The 19,355-nt window shown below is 29.2% G+C and overlaps 1 protein-coding gene across 2 annotated transcripts; it reads left to right on the top strand.

Moving 5' to 3' along the window:
* Nucleotides 1-720: 720 nt before the first annotated feature.
* On the top strand, nt 721-15,307 carry LOC112682347 (tyrosine-protein phosphatase 10D). 2 transcript variants are annotated; one of them, XM_025552916.1, is made up of 24 exons: nt 721-973; nt 1,059-1,885; nt 1,953-2,097; nt 2,200-2,427; nt 2,622-2,728; nt 2,902-3,139; nt 5,543-5,646; nt 5,727-5,998; nt 6,552-6,838; nt 6,943-7,437; nt 7,515-7,640; nt 7,738-7,878; nt 7,946-8,251; nt 8,564-8,938; nt 9,104-9,490; nt 10,295-11,140; nt 11,216-11,433; nt 11,654-11,879; nt 11,980-12,331; nt 12,431-12,701; nt 12,874-13,134; nt 13,263-13,456; nt 13,683-13,990; nt 15,026-15,307. In XM_025552916.1, the coding sequence occupies exons 2-24, from the start codon at nt 1,844-1,846 to the stop codon at nt 15,055-15,057; spliced, it is 5,961 nt and encodes a 1,986-aa protein (XP_025408701.1). In that variant the 5' UTR covers nt 721-973; nt 1,059-1,843; the 3' UTR covers nt 15,058-15,307. The 2 variants fall into 2 exon arrangements, with proteins under 2 accessions (XP_025408701.1, XP_025408710.1); XM_025552925.1 differs by having other exon boundaries at nt 721-1,474; nt 1,537-1,885.
* The last annotated feature ends 4,048 nt before the right edge of the window (nt 15,308-19,355 follow it).

Below are 19,355 nucleotides of genomic sequence, written 5' to 3'. Positions count from 1 at the left end.
ACCTGTGATTATAATATCGGGTATCGGTTTTATATCGGTTGTATATATCGGTATATCGGGTATCGGTAAAAAGTGGTATTGGCCCATCCCTAATAACAATACAATTATTTTGAAAAAAAAAAATAGAAATAATACAATAATTTATTAATTTTTCTTGCAAATAAAAAAAAAATCAATAAACACGATTTTGTTTATAAATAATAGTTGGTTATTATTAAAGCTGTTTATTTTAATTATTGAATAGTAATGTTAATAATGTATGCAAAAAATTATTTTGTAGGCCCCAACATTTTAATTGCCTAGGGGCTCACAAATGTTTAATCCGGCACTGCACATTCATGTTCTTTATCGATAATTTAAAACAACAGCCTTAATAATTACTGTATAAAAGTACAAATGAATGACCGATGGGTAATAAGAATCGTTTATATTTTGAGATATTTTATAATTGTCATTGTTGTTTAATTTCTGTTTCGTGGTGTTACGATTGTTGATAACTTTTATTTTTAGTAATTAAAATGATCAGATCCACTCATAACAAATAAACAATTAGCTATAAATATTTAAACGACACAAATATTTATATTTTACATTTTTACGAGGAAGTATTATTTTTCTTAAAGGGAAGTGCATAACAATAGTAATAATAATTAAAAATTGATTGTTGATCTTTTTTTGTGCATAATTCTGTATACATATAGGTAGAAACTATTAATTATAGTATTATCTAACGAAAAACATAATAACAATTAATAACAAAATACGCACCTGCCTACCTATCTAGAAATTATTTTCGGTAATCGTTTCAATTATTCGAAATGAGCTAATCAACCAACACAACAACAATAACGATCGTAATGTTGGACTACCGCAGCTACTAAAGTTCAGTGTTTACCTAGAACTATTATCCGGAGAAAACCAAAACAAAATACTTCGCGTTACTGATAAGAAGAGCTCCCACTCCGCCGCGCAGGTACAGAACTGTTGCTGCGACTGTTGTGAAAGCAATTGTTATAGGTAATGATAGCAAGCCCGTATATTGTGTGTTATGTATTAAGGATCCGCCGTGGATTGATTACGAAAGCAGCAACACTTGTTTGGTAATTTGGTGCCTGTAGTAATGGTAGTCATAGTAGTGTACGTTCCATAGGTGGTGGTAACGTGCAACGACACACAGTGATCGTTTTTTACTTTCTCGCCCAAGTTGTGAGAAATCACATAAAAACACGGTATCTTTTTTTAATTTATTTTTTATTAATTTTTTTTTATTAATAAACCATTTAACAGTATTCGTAATCGTAATTGTGTCAGTATTATTAAGTATTAAGTGTAAATTATTGTTAATATTTTGTTACGACTCAACGAGTGTTTGCATATTATAACCGTCGACAAACATACAGTTCTACTGCTGTGCATTGGACGCCAATACTCGTCTTACATATACGAAAAGGAGATATATAACATTGAATCAATAGTGAATATTCTACCTACAAACAAAAAGAAAATCAATTTACTATTCATTCTGGTATTTGATAGTCTGTGAAAACCAATGTCATTGATATCAACTACATTATCAACGACTCAACACCCGTTAATGAGATATGAACGAAGGATATTGTTGTATGTGTTGTGATCAAACCAAAGCTGCTGTTGCTCAATAAACATTATTTGATCAATACAATCTTGCAAAATGTAGCACCTTTGTTTCAAGCGGTAACCAGTCTACATACTGCTCTTGCTCAAGTCATTGCATTCAGAAAAACTTATTTTCATAGTCGCTGTAAAAAATATTAATTTTTTTGCTCATTTACTACTGTAAGTTTATTTCAGTATAACTGTGAACATGTGGATTACATTACTATTGTTATTTGCTATTAAAACAAGTGTAAGTGTTATAATCAAATGGGATACACCTAAACTTAATTGATATTAATTAATTTAAACTTTTACAGCAAGCTGCTGACTTAGCCATTCAACTTCCTGCGTCCAACACATTATCGTTTCCAACCTCTCAACAACAAGCTTTTTATAGGTTTGATTATAAACCACCTTATGGTCATCCTCCAGCGAACACAACTATTGCTGCTCAAGATATAGGTATTGAAATACTTGATGGTTTTCTGCTTTTTATGTTGTTTTACTATTATACTTTATAAATAAGTTTATTCACAGTTTATTTTTACTATAATTGTTTTTCAGGCGATGTGATACATTTTTCTCAAGCTTTACCTGGAGCCCGTTATGATTTTTGGTTGTATTACAGTAATTCAAGCACAGGTAGTAGTTCAACCATTAATAATTCACCACAAACTCCAGGAAATTTAATAGGTGGAAACGGCGGTGAAAATATTATAAATGGAGCTATTTCTAATTCTATATCTTCTCAACCACAGTGGTTACTTACTTGGACTGCTTCAATTACCACTGGTATAAATAATATTATATAAATATATATGTTTTAATTTTAATTATAGATAAAATTTATTAATTTTATGTAGGTATTTTTATATATTTTATTTAATTTAATTTATAAATGGGTGGAAACCAATAACATAATAATGTTAGAATAAATAAAATAATATCAATAATATAGTTTTCTTATTTACTTATTTTATTTACAGCACCAGACCCTCCAACAAATTTAACTGTGACTGTGAAAGGTGGGAAAACAGCTCATGTTCAATGGTCACCTCCAGTGTTGGGAAACTACAACGGATTCAAGCTAAAAGTAATATTTTTCTTAATATATTATCATTGTTATTGGTACTATTACATTTAATATAAAAAATTTAATTAAAAATAAAATAATTTCATCAAATTAAATATTCAAGTAATTTTTTAATTCATAATTAGATTTGAATTGGATCTATATTATTCTAATTTTATTATTTTGTCTATCAGGTTTTAAGTCTGTCTCCATCATCTTCAACTGGTGTAATACAACAACAACAGGAACAGTTTGTGAAAATAGTTGATGCTATCAGCTCTCAATCAACTTTATCTCAAATGGACTCACTTAGAGATTCGCAACAATATGTTTTAAAAGATTTGACACCTGGAGCTACGTATCAATTACAGTTGTTTACAGTATATGACCATAAAGAAAGTGTAGCTTATATATCAAAAAATTTTACTACTAGTAAGTGTTTATATTATAGTTATTAAGTATCACGGTTATCTACACAGGTTAGAGCTCGCATTCTTATGTCTAAGTGGCGACTATAGGAACTAGTTGTGCTATCTGTATATAGCCCGGTATATTATAATACTATATACTATTTATATTACTATTAATATTATATTTTGTATATTATATAATCTATAATAAATTATATATATATTTATATATTTGCTTTTAATTTATAAAATTTCAAGATATAACATTTAACAGTTTTGTTTTTAATTTCTTCACAAAACTGTACATAAGTGATATTGTTTGTTTATCGGAATGTAATTAGGGAAAGGAGTCATTATGATTACTTTTGAGTTTTGAATATTGGTACCGGGTTGAGTCATGCTATGAAAGTGAAGATTCGTGTAGCCTGGAAAATAAATTAAGTTTGTTAAATAAATTCTTAGTTATTGCTATTTTTTTGTTAAGTAAGCATACAAATAAGCATATTTAGTATTCAATTTGCACTTTAATTAATTTTATATATTAATATTTATAAAAATTATGAATTGTATAATTTAGCAATTTTTTCTTTTTCTCCTACAACTTTTTGGAATTTTAGATTTTTTTGATATGTATACTGGTGCATTCTCATCTGTAAGTAATAAATTATAACTTCAGAAGCTAACTTTATGAAAAGAACAATTGAATTTAAATTATTTTGAGTCATATCATTGATTACATTTTTAATGTTTAATAATACTTATATCACGAAAAAAAAAATACAAAGTACAAAAAACTGCAGCAGTGGCGTGATTGGGAAATCTAGGGGGGCAATATAATATATTTATTATTACTAAAATCCTGAAACCCCTCCCCTTCATCAGTTAAAACATATTTTTATAGTATGTAATTTATACACTTTATCTAATTGTTTGATTTTACATGTCTTTTAACTCATTTTATTGTTTAGATAAACATAAATTGTAGGTAGCAGGTACTAGGTACCAATATTGTTAAATAATCCATAAGAGTTCATTAATAAAAGGTACTATTTGTACTGTTGGATTACCTGGGGAGGTAAAATTATACCTTTATCTCTCAAAAAATTGTTAGAGGGGGCACTTGCCCCCTTACCCCCCACAATTACGCCACTGAACTGCAGTTATCTATTTGGCCGTATGTGGTTTTTTATTGTTTAAGTTTGCAAGTTCACAATTCAAGAGTTAGATACTGAACAGAGATAATAAATTGAAAACAATGGAATCAAATAAAAATTGTTTAGATTTATAACTTTAGTTATGAACAATTTGTTCATAAAAATTTTTTATTCCAAAATTTAAGTTAAGAACAAACTATAAACACTATCTTCTATTATGTTAAAATACGGCTAAGTACACCTAGCGCTATAGTTGCGCGTAGTCGTCACCACGACATAGCCAATGCACGGGTAGCATAGGCGTGAGCTCTAATCTGTTTAGATAACCGTGTTAATTATTAATGACATACAATGACACAATGGAGTTTTTATGACGCCCAGGTGTAATGGTGAAAATATTATGGGTAGTTGGGTCTGTGGACGGATTTAAATGTGTAAATATTTTGGATAAATATGCACATAATACATTTTTAAGTTTAAACATATTAACACAGAACATGATTGTAGCAGGATACACAATAGTCAATAAAAATAAACAATAAGATCAACATTCTGTATTTTTAGTTAATCATAACATCAGAGGGAAAAGTCTCTTAGAATTTGTTAAACTTAAGTTTGAGTAGGTAAAATATAAATAGGTAGGTACTTAAATCTTTAATAATTTTTAATTTTCTTCAATTTATGTTTTTGAAAAAATGATAAGGATGGTGTGCTAGAGAAAGAAGTTGGTTAGGTACTGAAATATGTGTTCTGCATCATGGTTTATAAATATTTAGTATGTCATAGTGCATTGTTTCTTAACCTATTGGTCGCGATATATTTTTTATGAGTTGCGACTGTCGACCAGTTGCATGAGGCAGTACTATTTATAATTATTTATAATACTATATTATCGCATATATCATAGGTTCCCAAAGTGTACGCCACGATGTATGTATAAGGGCGCCGCGCCGTCATGAAATACTATCGGGTCTAACATTTTCCTTATGATTAGTCATGCTATGACTTAGAGAAAGGCGCCCTGAAAAAACCTTGGATCAAAAAAGGCGCCTTGAGTCGAAAAAATTCGGGAAGCACTATTATATATTAACTTTTTTTTTTAGTTTTGGGGGAGGGTTGGGTCACGTTATCAACAATCAGTAAATTTGTGAGTATTACAAAAAGGTTGGGAAACACTGCCATAATGACACATATGTACTACTTTAAATTGTAATTAATTAATTTTAATATTTGATTTAAGTAAGACTAAAATATGTTATTTTTGATTACAGAGCCGAGTACACCAGGAAAATTTATTGTATGGTTCAGAAACGAAACAACATTATTAGTGCTTTGGCAACCTAGTTATCCAGCTAGTGTATTCACTCATTATAAGGTAAAGTTAATTTAATATCAATATATATATTCTTAATACTGAGTATTTATTAAATTTTATTATTTATGGGTGTTAAATAGGTAAGTGTAGAGCCTCAAGATTCACCAGAATCAACAGTATATGTAGAAAGAGAAGGTGAACCACCCGGTCCAGCCCAAGCAGCATTTAAAGGTCTTGTTCCTGGGCGTGCATACAACATAAGTGTACATACTGTAAGTGAAGATGAAACATCAGCACCAACTACTGCTCAATATCGTACTATTCCTTTAAAACCATTGAATGTGGCTGTTGATCCTCGATACACAAGTTCATATGGTTTACGTGTACACTGGGAACCACCTAAAGGCCTTTGGTAAGCTTTTTAAAATTTAACATTCTTAAAGTACAGTAAAAACAATAAATAAATTAAATAATAATTAATATGCTTATTTAAATATATTCGGAAAATTATAATATCAATAAAATAAATATTTTTAAATATATATATTGAATATTTTTAAAATAATTTAATAATTTTTAAAAGTGTTTTATTGATCATTGAAATAATTATTTATTTTAAGTGTACATTTATAATGATTATATTTAAATTATTAGTTTTAAATAATAAAAAATACATAGAACTTGTTTAAAACATAACCTATCATTTTTTTGTTTATTTTACTTTTTCATTTATTTGCAAGTTAACTGTTTGGTGTAACATTTACAGATAATAACAATTTTTTAGATCTATTTATAATTCATATTTGTTGAGACACTGCTCAATTTATCTAATTGCGTTCAGTTTAATAGTTAGTAATAATAAATGTTTAATTATTTGTTACATACAAAGATGTATGTGAATATATATAAATTAATATAAATTAATGTTTTGATTATATTATTTTTAAATGTTATCTTACGTTTAGTGAATTTGATAAGTATCAAATATCAGTCAATGTTAAGAGGCCATCTCAGCAATCTTCAAATCCTTCAACATCTCATCGTAGTATTAGTGATCAAACACAACAAACAACTACTCCAATAACACTTACTCGTCCCCGTGATGGCGATAGTTCAAATTCTGGAGGATCAACTCAATGGTGTGATGTATATGACACACAACAGCTCCAACCAGGTCGAACTTATCAAGTACTTGTGAAGACTGTTTCTGGAAAAGTAGCTTCTTGGCCTGCTTCAGTGAATGTTACCTTAAGTATGTATAAAAAATGCTTATTATTATAATTATCAAAGTTTAAATTTATTTCTATACCAATTGGTTTTGTTATATTATTTTAATTATTTTGTAAATATTTATAGAACCACTACCTGTAATTGATTTGAAAGTCATAAGTAGTGGTAATACAAATGGAAATAATTTAAATGAAGATGGAGGAGGTGGAGTATTACAATTAACATGGAAAGCGGATGCAATGAGTTGGCAAGATGCGTATCAAGTGAGCTATGCTGAAGTTATAACAGGATCTCTGTCATCTTCTTCATCTGCATCTGATTCTTTACTCGTATCTTCGGTATTATCATTGGGAAATAATCTTAATCAATCACAAAACGGTTCTTCACGACAACAATCTGCATCATCAGCTGTATCTGTTGCATCAGCTGCTATTACTGCAACAACTTCTACCGATAGTAATGTTGTGGTAGTTCAAGCAACCAGAGAATCAATTGAAGATCCGTTGACACCTATAGAGTGTACATTAGAATCTTTATTGCCTGGACGTAATTATTCTGTATCCGTTCGATCACTTAGTTCAGGTGTTGCCTCTAATGACACAGTTGTTTATCATACAATGAGTAAGTTAAATTATGTTTATAATTAATTTAAAATTACTTAGCATAAATGTAAACTAAATTGTTTTTAATATGTTTAGAACCATCAGCACCAATTATAGAAGATTTAAGGCCCACATTGGATTATGGGTTAAATGTATCTTGGAAAACAGATGTCAATAGCAGACAAGAAACCTTTCAAGTTGTACTTCGTCGGAATGATACTGGTTTGTGATATATTAATGTATAATAATGATTGTAGAATATTTAGTATTAGTTATAATTTTTTAATATTGATTTTGACCTCATCTATTTTTATTTTAGATGACATACCAACAGTGAGGATAACTAATGAATGGCGTATGGCGTTGAGAAATTTGTATCCTGGAGCTGCCTATCAGCTTAAAGTGTTTGCAATCAGTCATGGGCTTTTATCTGAACCCCATGATTATTTTCAAGCAGTTTGTAAGTTTATTATCTATTAAAATATTTTAAAACTTCTTTTGAGTATTTAATAATTTTAATCATATAGATCCTAGGCCTCCTACTAATCTTCAAGTGGAAAACATAACTGCTGCCTCAAATATGGGGTCAAATTCTGTTTTATTAAAATGGAATGGTCCCATTGGTGAAGGTTTATTCACTGAGTATTCAATTAAATATCGAACTATTGATTCAAATGGTGGGCAGCAACCATGGATTAGATTGCCTGGAGTACAAACAACTGAGGCAGAAATCGCAGATATGATGGCTGGACAGCGATATACAATTCAAGTTAACACACAGACATATGGAACTCTAGAATCGCCTTACCCTCTGCTAGTTAATTATACAATACGTTAGTAAATATAATATATTGAATTTAATTATCAATAAAAAATTTAAAAAATATATATCTACATAATTTTTGTTTAAAACGTAAATTTATTTACACAAGTACACAAAAATAAAATCCGAGTTTGTTTCTTAAATTAATGTTACAATATACTGATTTTTTCATTTCTCTCTGTTAATTTTTTATCTCATTTAAACAAGAAAATCTAAAATTATCATTTGTATAATACATGTGCTTGGTTAACATATACCAATTCATTTATAGTCTATTTAAAATGTTTAAAATTTAATTACCTTTTATTTATTTATTTATCAGGTCCAAATCCTGTGAGTAATATCGCCTTGCTTGTGGATGCTACAAACTTGACTATACAATTTCCTCGTCCAGAAGGTTTAATTGATTACTATTCTGTTGAGTATACACTCCTCAAACCACCTCCACAAGCAGATCAAAATCAAACAACTACCTCAATAGGTTGGAATACAGTAGCCATGACTTGGGGTATTAATGGAGTTGGAAATAGTGGTTGGAAAAACTTTACAGACTCTGGATACTCAAGTGCATCTAGTGGAAATGTTATAGTGAATTTGGGTATAGATGATTTAATAGCAGGTGCAGGTTATGCATTACGTGTACGTACAAGTTCGCACTCTATGTACAGTGACCCTGTGCTTTTGGAAGCACATACTAGTAAGTTTCATGTGTACTTTATTTTGTTTTAATAACATAAATTATGTAATTTTAATTATAAATAACAATAGCTTACTTAATTTTGTTATAAAATATTCATAAACTGATTATTATTATACTTTTATTGATATTTGTTTAATATTTTATTTTTAATTATAATTTTAGTGCCTTTGATTTTATCTGAAATATTGGCTGTGAACGATCAACAGTTGGCTACTGATACGTTAACCTTACGTTATACTCCAACCCCACAAACCGCTAGCCGTTTTATCAAGTATCGTTTCCAACTAGCTGAAGCTCATCAAACACAAACACAATCTACAGTTTATCAATCATTTGCTACTACTACTTTAGACCCAGGATCTGGAATAGCACCAACATCATCAACTGGAACGGCAGCATCAGTATTGATTGCTGAAAAATGGGCATCAGACAATGAATGGAAAGTTACTTGGCACTCTTTAGTTCCTGGTCGTCTATATGATATAACAGTATGGACAGTATCAGCCTATGGTGTTCTTAGTCAACCTTTGCGACGTCAAGACCGCCTATGTAAGTTGAGCATGAATAAAATTACGTAAATTAGTACATTATATTGTATTTTAATACTATAATTTAAATATTACATTTTAAAAAAATGTTAAAAATCACAAAAAATCACAAAAATCTGCTATATTTTGTATCTAAAAATGTATATAACTTTCAATTTTTATATTTAATGCTTGAAAATTGGATACAAGAATTTCCATAAGATTTTATTGGTAGCTTATATAAATGTTTATTTAAAAGCTACAAAATTTTTTATAAATGTTTAAATTAAATTTTGATGAAATCGGATATTTTAACAAATTAGTTATTTAGTAATTTGATGTTATTTTATAAATTTTAATAATTAAGACTAGACAAATATTTACAAAGTATCTATCAAAGGATTTTAAAAACATTTCATAGTTTCAAAATATTTTTTAAGATGTTTATAGTCACTTGAATTTTTCGATTTTTTTTTAAATTTTAGATGCCCTTTTCTTTCTAAAAGTTAGAATATTAAAAATTTAAACTGTTCCGACCGACCTCTTTCACTCAGAATCATTTTTATTGAGAGAAATGCTACAAATATTTCAAACATAAAAAACCAATTCATTATCATATTATTATATGTTCATGTATATTCATTATATAATCAAGAGATATAATTCATTCATATTTGTACCTCATCTGATTGTGGAATTTCACTCAATTTAGAAATTTTGTCCTTATTTAATAATTATCATATTATATTAATTTTATAGTGAAAATAACAGATGTAAACGTTAGTATTAGTACATAGTTTTCAATTTTATTTTTATCATTTTACAGATCCAGAACCAATTACTGATTTAAATGCAACTCAAATTACTCGTGATTCTGTACATCTTGTTTGGACACTGCCTCGTGGACAGTATGATGCTTTTGAAATTCAGTATTTAGATACTGATGCCACGATTATTACCACGGCTACATCTGTTGCAAGTTCATATTCATCGTCTTCATCATCTTCTGATGGAGGAGGTGCATTGCTTGTACAAAACTTAACTGATAAACCATGGTTCTTAGTACAAGGTCTTCGGCCATATCGTAACTATACATTCACTGTTGTGGTTCGAGCTGGTGGCGGTGGGTCACTAACACAACACAGTAGTGCAGGAGGGTATGCAGCAGCACTGTTGTTAAGACGTTCAGTACCAGTTTCTGGTACTTTTAGTACATTGGAGTGGGTACCAGGACGCTGTACTCGTTTCCAGGCAGTAGATGTACAACCTGGCCATTTAACTTTAGAATGGGTATTACCTGAATCTGAACACAATGGTGTACTTTTACGTTATGTGATTTCTTGGACTGCTATGGTAATTTCTCCATCTTCTGATGGCTCTCCTATATCTACAAATACTGTAGTTCAATTGCATGGTAGTGAAGAAGAAAATATGCTTAGAATAGGCATTGATAATTTAATTAATAATGCTGGACTATTAAGCAGCCAGCCATCTATAGGATCTGAAATTGAATTTGGTGAAACAACTAAGACTGCATATTATGAGCCATGGAGAAATAGGGCAATAATTAAAGGTCTAATACCTGGTCGGCAATATATATTTAATATAAGTGGTGAGACACGTATTGGTCGTGGTCTTGTAGCTAGTTTGGAGCAGCGTATGCCAATTTTAGGTAATATTATTTGGCTTATTATATTTAGTAGTTATTATATTATATATTTTTTAATTTGTTTATGTATCCATATAGCACCACCTAAGCCAAGTGCTCAAGTTGTACCAACTGAAGTAAGTAGAACTACAAATACCATACAGGTACGCTTCCGGAAGAACTACTTTGGTGATCAAAATGGTCGAGTTGTTGCATATACTTTGATTGTAGCAGAGGATGATTCTAAAAATGCTAGTGGTCTTGAAATGCCCAGCTGGCAGGATGCACAAGCATATACAATTTGGCCACCCTATCAGGTATAATAGAAAATAGTTTTATTTTATGAATATTGGTATGATATTAAATATTTTGGTTTATAAAGCTTAATATTTACAAGGTGTTAAAATAATTTCATATATTTCATATCATACAAATAAATTTTAAAAAAAAAAAAGTATATATGTAATTTTGCTTTCTCAACTCATTAAATTTAACTATATAATTCTTCTTCAAACTATGTTTTTAATCTATTATTAGGTTCTTGACCCATATCATCCATTTTCAACTAATAAAACTGTTGAAGATTTTACTATTGGACAAGATACTCATTGCAGTAAAAATGCAATAACTGGTGGTAAATTATTATCATCGCAATATTGCAATGGTCCATTAAAACCAGGAACAACATATCGTGTAAAAGTACGTGCGTTCACAACAAATGACAAATTTACGGATACTATGTATTCATTTCCTATACAGACAGGTATGCAAATAAAATAAATTAAAATAAATTTATATATAAATATATATATATATATATATATATATATATTTAATAATAATATTATATATTTATGTTTCAGACCAAGACAATACATCAACTCCTACATCAGCTACGGCTATTGTACTGTCAGTTGTTGTAGGATTGCCAGCTGCTTTTATACTAATTGCTGTTTGTGCAGCATTAGCTACTGGAAGCAGTCGGAGCCGTTGGTTTTTCTGTCGTGGTAGCAAAAGCAAAATAATGAAGAGCACTATTGGTGGTAAAAGACAAGCTGGGACAGGCCAACGAAGAATCACAGGAAAATTTTTAGATAATTCTTCATCAGCTAGAAATTTAAATGGAGGTGGTCGCGGTGGTGGCCGAGGAGGTGATATGATAAATTCTTCCAGTGTTCAACAACAACAACAATTGTCTTGTGATTTACAAATAAGGTATTTTAAATTATTGTATAGTTATTGGATTTTATATTGGTTAATAGTTTGATCTGCATTACAACTTTTATTAAAATGATGTATTTGTTTGGAAAATAGTCGGCCTGTTAGAGTAGATAGATTTGTGGAGCATTATGCACAAATGTCTGCTGATTCAGACTTCAGATTTTCTGAAGAATTTGAAGACTTGAAACATGCTGCTGCAGATGCAGCAGCTAATGGAAATACTACTACAACAGCAGCAGATTTACCATGTAATCGTCCTAAGAATAGATTCACCAATATTCTGCCATATGATCACAGCCGATTTAAGTTGCAACCAGTAGATGATGAAGAAGGATCCGATTATATAAATGCTAATTATGTTCCGGTAATTAAATCAAATTTAATATAAAATTGAAGGTTGAAATGTTTAAATCTTGTTTCATTAAAAATGTTTATAAATTGATTTTTAATAGAAGTGCAATCAATTTTACATAAAAATTTTTGATTTCTATAACATTCTAATTATTGATATAATTATTGGATTATTTAAATTTTAGGGTCACAATAGTGTTAGGGAATTCATTGTGACTCAAGGTCCATTGCATTCAACTAGAGATGATTTTTGGCGCATGTGTTGGGAAAGCAATACAAGGAGTATAGTAATGTTAACTAGATGTGTCGAAAAAGGTCGTGAAAAATGTGATCATTATTGGCCTTATGATACTCATCCTGTTTATTATGGTGACAATATATGTGTTACTTTGTTAAATGATACTCATTATTCTGATTGGGTGATAACTGAATTTATGGTCTGTCGGGTAAGAATTTTGGAATACATATTTATAAAAATAGCACTTCAATATATTTTTAGTAAATTCAAAGTATCTTTTAAATTGATGATCTGTAATTTACAGTTTTATATATTATTTTTTTGTTTTGACTATAGAATGATCAAAAAAGAGTGATAAGACATTTCCATTTTACTACTTGGCCTGATTTTGGTGTTCCTAGTCCTCCTCAAACTTTATGTCGTTTTGTTCGTGCGTTTAGAGAACGTCATCATACTGGTGTGGGTAATACAATTGAACCTCACCAGCATCAGTTACCGCAACACCATCGGCCTATAATTGTGCACTGCAGGTAAAATCAACTGCTTAATATAATTTTTTTAATTCTTTATTTCATATACTTTTAAAAGTTGATATTCTAATGAATTTATGTCTTATATTGATTTTTAAATTTAAAAATAATTAATTAATTTAAAAAAAAAAAAAATTAATTGAAAATATGTTGATGCTTTTTACTATACTATTTATAGTGTTATTAATAATTACGCATTAAAATATAATTATAAATTGTGTTATAGTGCTGGTGTTGGACGATCTGGTACATTTATAGCTCTTGATAGAGTTTTACAATCGCTCAATGACCCTACTCAAGTAAATAATTATATTGATGTATACAGTATTGTGTATGCAATGCGCAAGGAACGTGTATGGATGGTACAAACTGAACAACAGTATATATGCATACATCAATGTATTGTATGTATACTTCAACAAAACAATGGCAATGGAGATCAACAGGAATTACTCGATCAAGACCAACAAGATTTAGAACTGATGAACAACACAGCTTCAACAATGCTAGCACATCACAATCGTGCTTTTGAAGGTTCGTTACTCTTATTAAGTTCACAGACAACAGCATTTATTGTACGATGTGGTATTTTATGGTTAAATTCTGCTGTTACAAGTGGTATTCCAACCGTAGTAGGAGGATTTTGGTCTAAACATGATGGTGTTAAAACAAAAATCAAAAATACAAAAGTTTCTACTTCTACTCCCTATAAAAATGTAACAACCATAAATACAATTATTACAACAAATGCTTATAATAAATCCTGGTGGTCATCGTGGTGGAGGCGGAAATCAAATTCCAATAATAATATAAATGATATTTATCGTTTATAAAAAAAATTAATATATATTTATATTGAACTATTAAATGATCAATATCAATACTATTAGGTGTAGACTTATCAAAATTGTTAAAAGTTGATGGCGACCTTAATATTGATGTTGAGGAATGAGAAGTACAGTTAATGAAACTATACTAAATAAGAAAAAAGTGAGAAATTAATTATGTGTTTAAGTGTGTTTGAGTGTGTGAGTAACTAAAAATAGGAAATATAATTTGGATTTAACCCGTAAATAATTTAACAATGTAATATAATTGTTGTATTTGATTTATAACTACAAACTTTAAATCAAAACTAAATTATTATTAGCTGGGTTGATGAAAATAATTTATTTAATTGTATTGAAAATATTTAAATATTTAAGTATTAACTTAATCTTTTATTTTTCATTGCTGAGAGAGGGATAACTTTATAATGGTATGTAAAATTCATAATATTATGTGTGATTTGTATTTAAAGTTTATATTGTTAACATAATAATATATACTGTGTGTTTATATTAGTTTTTAATTAATAGTTTTTTATTTTTATTTTGTATTAATACTGAATTGCTTTTAAAAAATAGATTTGAATATTTTAATTTTGATAATAAGATTATAACCATGAAATAATATTAATATATGGATTTATTTATTCAGTATTGAGATTAAATCAGTAGTAATTACAAGCAATTGTAGTTTTTATTGATTTTCAATTAAAATATTTATGTGTATTGTTATATGTTACAGATGACGAAGGTATAGCTGAATCAGGAATGTAATTTTTTTGATCAAATGAACATTTTTGAAATAGTATTTTATTTTTCTATATCCATTGCCAACAATTATAGACTTAGTAGTTGTAGATTTGTTGGAAATTGGGGAGTCAATATTTTTTGTAAAATTATATGTATTATTAATATTGATATAATAACTTTTATATAAATTGTATTACATTTTTAGGGCTATATACCCTAAAAATCTCTCTATGATAGACTTACAACAGTATTATATTAAACTACTTTGATTAAATTTTTTATAGTATATTATTTTTAAAATATGAACTAAAACTGCAATTTTTATATTTACCTGCATATAATGTATTAAGACAATCCGTATTATTTATATATAGAATGTTAATAATTACTCATTAAAGAGGGAAATATAATCAACGTCATATTTGATTACAAATAGTATTATTATTTTTTTTTACATTTATATTACGTCTTGTCTCTACCTTCTTTCTGTTAAAAATATAAAATGTATCATTTATTGTTTAATTTTATATTCTTAGTTATTGTACCTGTTTAAGAATTATTATTATTGAAATAATATTATTTTTAATTATTCAAATAATTTGTAATACCTAAGTATTATTATGTAATTAAGTTGATACAAAAACAAAACCTTAATTAAATTGATTGAGTATTTTTAAACATGTCATTTGAATGTGAATAAATAATATTGAAAAAAAAATGTTCCAATTACTTTTATTATATTTAATTGAAAATTTAGTATACTTGAGTACCTATTAGTTGTCAATTTAATATGATCATTATTTTGGGCACTTAATGACTAATAAGTAGAGCGCGGATTTATAAGCATATTTTGGTTGGTCATATGATATGTATGGTATGCTAAGTTAGCACAAAATTTGTTTTAAGATATAACAATTTAAATAATCAAATTTTTTTTTAGAGAATATTTTTGCATATTTCGATATTCACTCATTTATTTTTATTTTAAGGGCTTATTTTACGTTTTTAATTGCATGTTTTATCTTTTAGTACAAATTTCGTTGTTTTTTTTGTTTAATTTTTTTTTTTTTTAATATTTTTTAAATATTTACTAGGTATTGTAATATAAGGGGTAAATCTGTTAATGGAAAATCTAGAAAAGTATTATCAAAATATGAAAACTACAACATATTAAAATTTGAAAATGTTTAATGGAAAAGTGAATCAATTCAAACCGGCAAAGATTTATTTTCAAATTTAACTAAATGATGTATTTTTAAAGTTGCACCTATTACTTTTGTAGACGTGGAAAGATAATTTATTCAAAATATAAAAATTTGAACAAAATTAACAAACGTCAATCAATAGTTTTTGAAAATATATCTAAAATGCATGCGCATGTAGGAAAGAAAATTTAATTTAGGATATATTTTTGATATTAATTGATTTATCTATTATGATTTACGAAATTCGCTAATAATTATTCGCGTAATGATTACGATCACGTGTCGAAAAAATACATATGCATTTAGATAAGCGCACTAAATGGCCGCAGGAAAATACTTGGATATTCCATAAGCTAAATGTTTTACAATTAACAATAAATAAATGATTTTAAAATTTAGAACTATAAATGTATATTCTATATAGACATAATAGTATTATAAATACATAGTATGATTAACCATAGGCCACATAGCCCGCGTAAAGTAATACACATGTCAAATATTTTGTAAGCCTATCGCCTATTAACTGGAATCGTGCGTTTAGGGAGTATCTAATTCTATGAAGGACTAGAGCCGGTGAGAACTTTTGAAGGCCCCAGGACTGATCGGTTCATGACCCCCTTCTCTTACACTTGACTGGCCAAGTATACATACTTCTTGTACATACTTTAGTAAAAATATTCAAATTTGCATCTCATGCTACGGCGAATGAGATTATAATATAATTCTGTAAAAAAGACTAAGAAGACGGACCTTCTCGGAGGTACGGCTCCGGGGCTCTAGCCCTCACTGCCACCCTTCCGCCGGCCCTGTGAAGGACCTTAATATGACTATTATTAATTTTCAGCCCGATATGTCATTAACGATGTCGATGACCGGTGAATTGCGGCCCGGTAATATTTTAGCACTAGGTTTGTTGCGGCCTGAGAAACTATTCCATCTAATCTTATATATAATATATGTAAATATAAAAATGTTACAAATTGTGTACATTTACATTTTACAATATAATATTATGAAATGTTATGTCCTGGATTTTTCGGGGAGCAACATCTTAGTTTAGGGGTCTTAGCCGGATCCGCGCCTATGAGTTCACTGATACGATAATGTATTTTTTCAATAATAATTTATAAAATACAATTGCGAAAAAAGTACACAAAGGTCTGCAAAATTATTTTAAACAAAAATAACATAAAAAAAGTCAATCTTTATGTATAAACAAACAACTAACGAATTGTTATTGTAATTAGGTTAAATCCATTTACTTTATAAACAGCTACAAGAACAGTGCCGCAACTACAAAATAGGAGACCCGTGTATGGTATTTATATTGGGCCCCTTCCTAGGATTTATTTTTGTTCAATTTAAGTATCAATTTTTTTAGGTTTTAAAACACGTTTCACATCAGTTAATGTATGATGTATGTATATATATCAAACTAAATACCTTAAACTGTTGTATATTATACTTCATTACATATTTATGTAGAAAATTTATTTAAGTAATTTAGGTAGGTATGTTGTATGCCTACTCAAATACTCAATTAACTCATTGTTAAATAAATATTATATTATTCTAAAATATTATAACAACTTTACCTGAATTTAAAAAAAAAATTGTTTTTATTAAATAATTGTGTGTTTGTAAAGTGTAGTTTATTTCAGGCTGTGACTAGGGGCCCGTGTGCGCGCCACACTCTGCACACCTGGTTTTTGCGGAACTGTATAAGAGATACAGTGACTGATACCTCTGACTGATATCGTGGATGGCTTTTGTAAATTAATATATTAGTTCACCAAGTTTAATAATAATATACTTGGTGAACTATTAATAAAGTAGGTAAATTAATATTGGTATATGATTCTATTTGATTCACTGCTCATTTTTTTCAAATAATTTACAAAAACTAATTTTTTTTTTTAAATTAAATCTCTATTGAAAATATCACTTTTATATTTGACTGCTAGCAGTATTTTATCAATGAATAATTTATTTAAAGTTGAATATTGTCAATTTGTTTGTATGTTAATAGTATAACCAGATTATTAATATAATACTAAACAGAAGCAAGATAATGTCAGTATATACTATATAGTAAAAAAAAAAAAAAACTCAATACATTATCAATTTTTATCAAGTTATAATTTTTTAATGTGTGAGTCGATAATAATTTTTGTTTCTGTATAATCGTTTTGAGATTATAATTCAAAAAAGGATTAGCTTCATACAAGTGAGGCTAACTGTTGACCGAAGTTAGCGTAACAATTGTTTTTGACAATAAATTATATTTAACGGTAGGTATGTCGTACCTAGGTACTACCATTGATTATAAATACTGGTATTTATAATCAATGGTACTACTAAGCAGCAATACAATTAAATGGCTAACAAATAACAATTACCTATATACTCATTTATGGAATAATTAATAAAAGATACAAACATCAGCTTCGTATTCAAGCGTAAACATTTTTTCGCTACGAATTTGTTACACAATTATTTGTCCAATCAACTAGCTACAAGTTACTAGGGAAGTTTGCTTATCTAAAGACAAATAAACAATGAATGAAACAGTGATATCCGATTTGTGACCGTAGCCGCTACTGCTGCGGACTGTGTATTAGCTCTGTGGATCTATTTACAAGCCACAGGGTTTCGGTCAATTTGACTGGATCGTCATAGGTCTGGGTCCGTACTGGGATAACAAAGTACGGACCCAGACGATAGGTCTTCGTCTGGTTCCCATTCAGCAAAAATTGAGCCCTAATGAATCCAACCAGCAGTCTGCGGATGAACTAGGCTAATCCCGTAGGACACATGACTACCAGGGCAACCGCGACTCCCGTCGCACCGTTCATTGGTAAGCTGCCATTGGTAGGACTTAGTCCCGGTAGGCCAGACGTTATCACGCCACTTACTGACTTATTACGGGCAACATCGAAGTGCCGCCGTCACTGCCCAGCTGGCCTTCCGTACCGCTTTTGACCCCGGGTTGGCAAGGTGTTTCGGGCGGGACTAGTGTGAGACATGACAAATTACCTAGGCGTCGCATGAGCGATCACCTCGACCCACGGGATGGCCAACTCGTGGACCGACCAACCATCCCTCCGCGGGCTT

The sequence above is a fragment of the Sipha flava genome, unplaced genomic scaffold (genome assembly GCF_003268045.1).
Source record: "Sipha flava isolate LNK unplaced genomic scaffold, YSA_version1 103_pilon_pilon, whole genome shotgun sequence".
Classification (NCBI taxonomy): Eukaryota; Metazoa; Arthropoda; class Insecta; order Hemiptera; family Aphididae; genus Sipha; species Sipha flava.
This window is presented reverse-complemented; position numbering and strand designations above follow the sequence as displayed.

Coding starts and splice junctions, on each gene's coding strand:
- LOC112682347 (XM_025552916.1), top strand. CDS start 1,844: ATGTGGATTACATTACTATTGTTATTTGCTATTAAAACAAGT. Junction 6,839..6,942: donor TTCAGTGAATGTTACCTTAA/GTATGTATAAAA, acceptor AAATATTTATAG/AACCACTACCTGTAATTGAT. Junction 13,135..13,262: donor CTGAATTTATGGTCTGTCGG/GTAAGAATTTTG, acceptor TTTTGACTATAG/AATGATCAAAAAAGAGTGAT.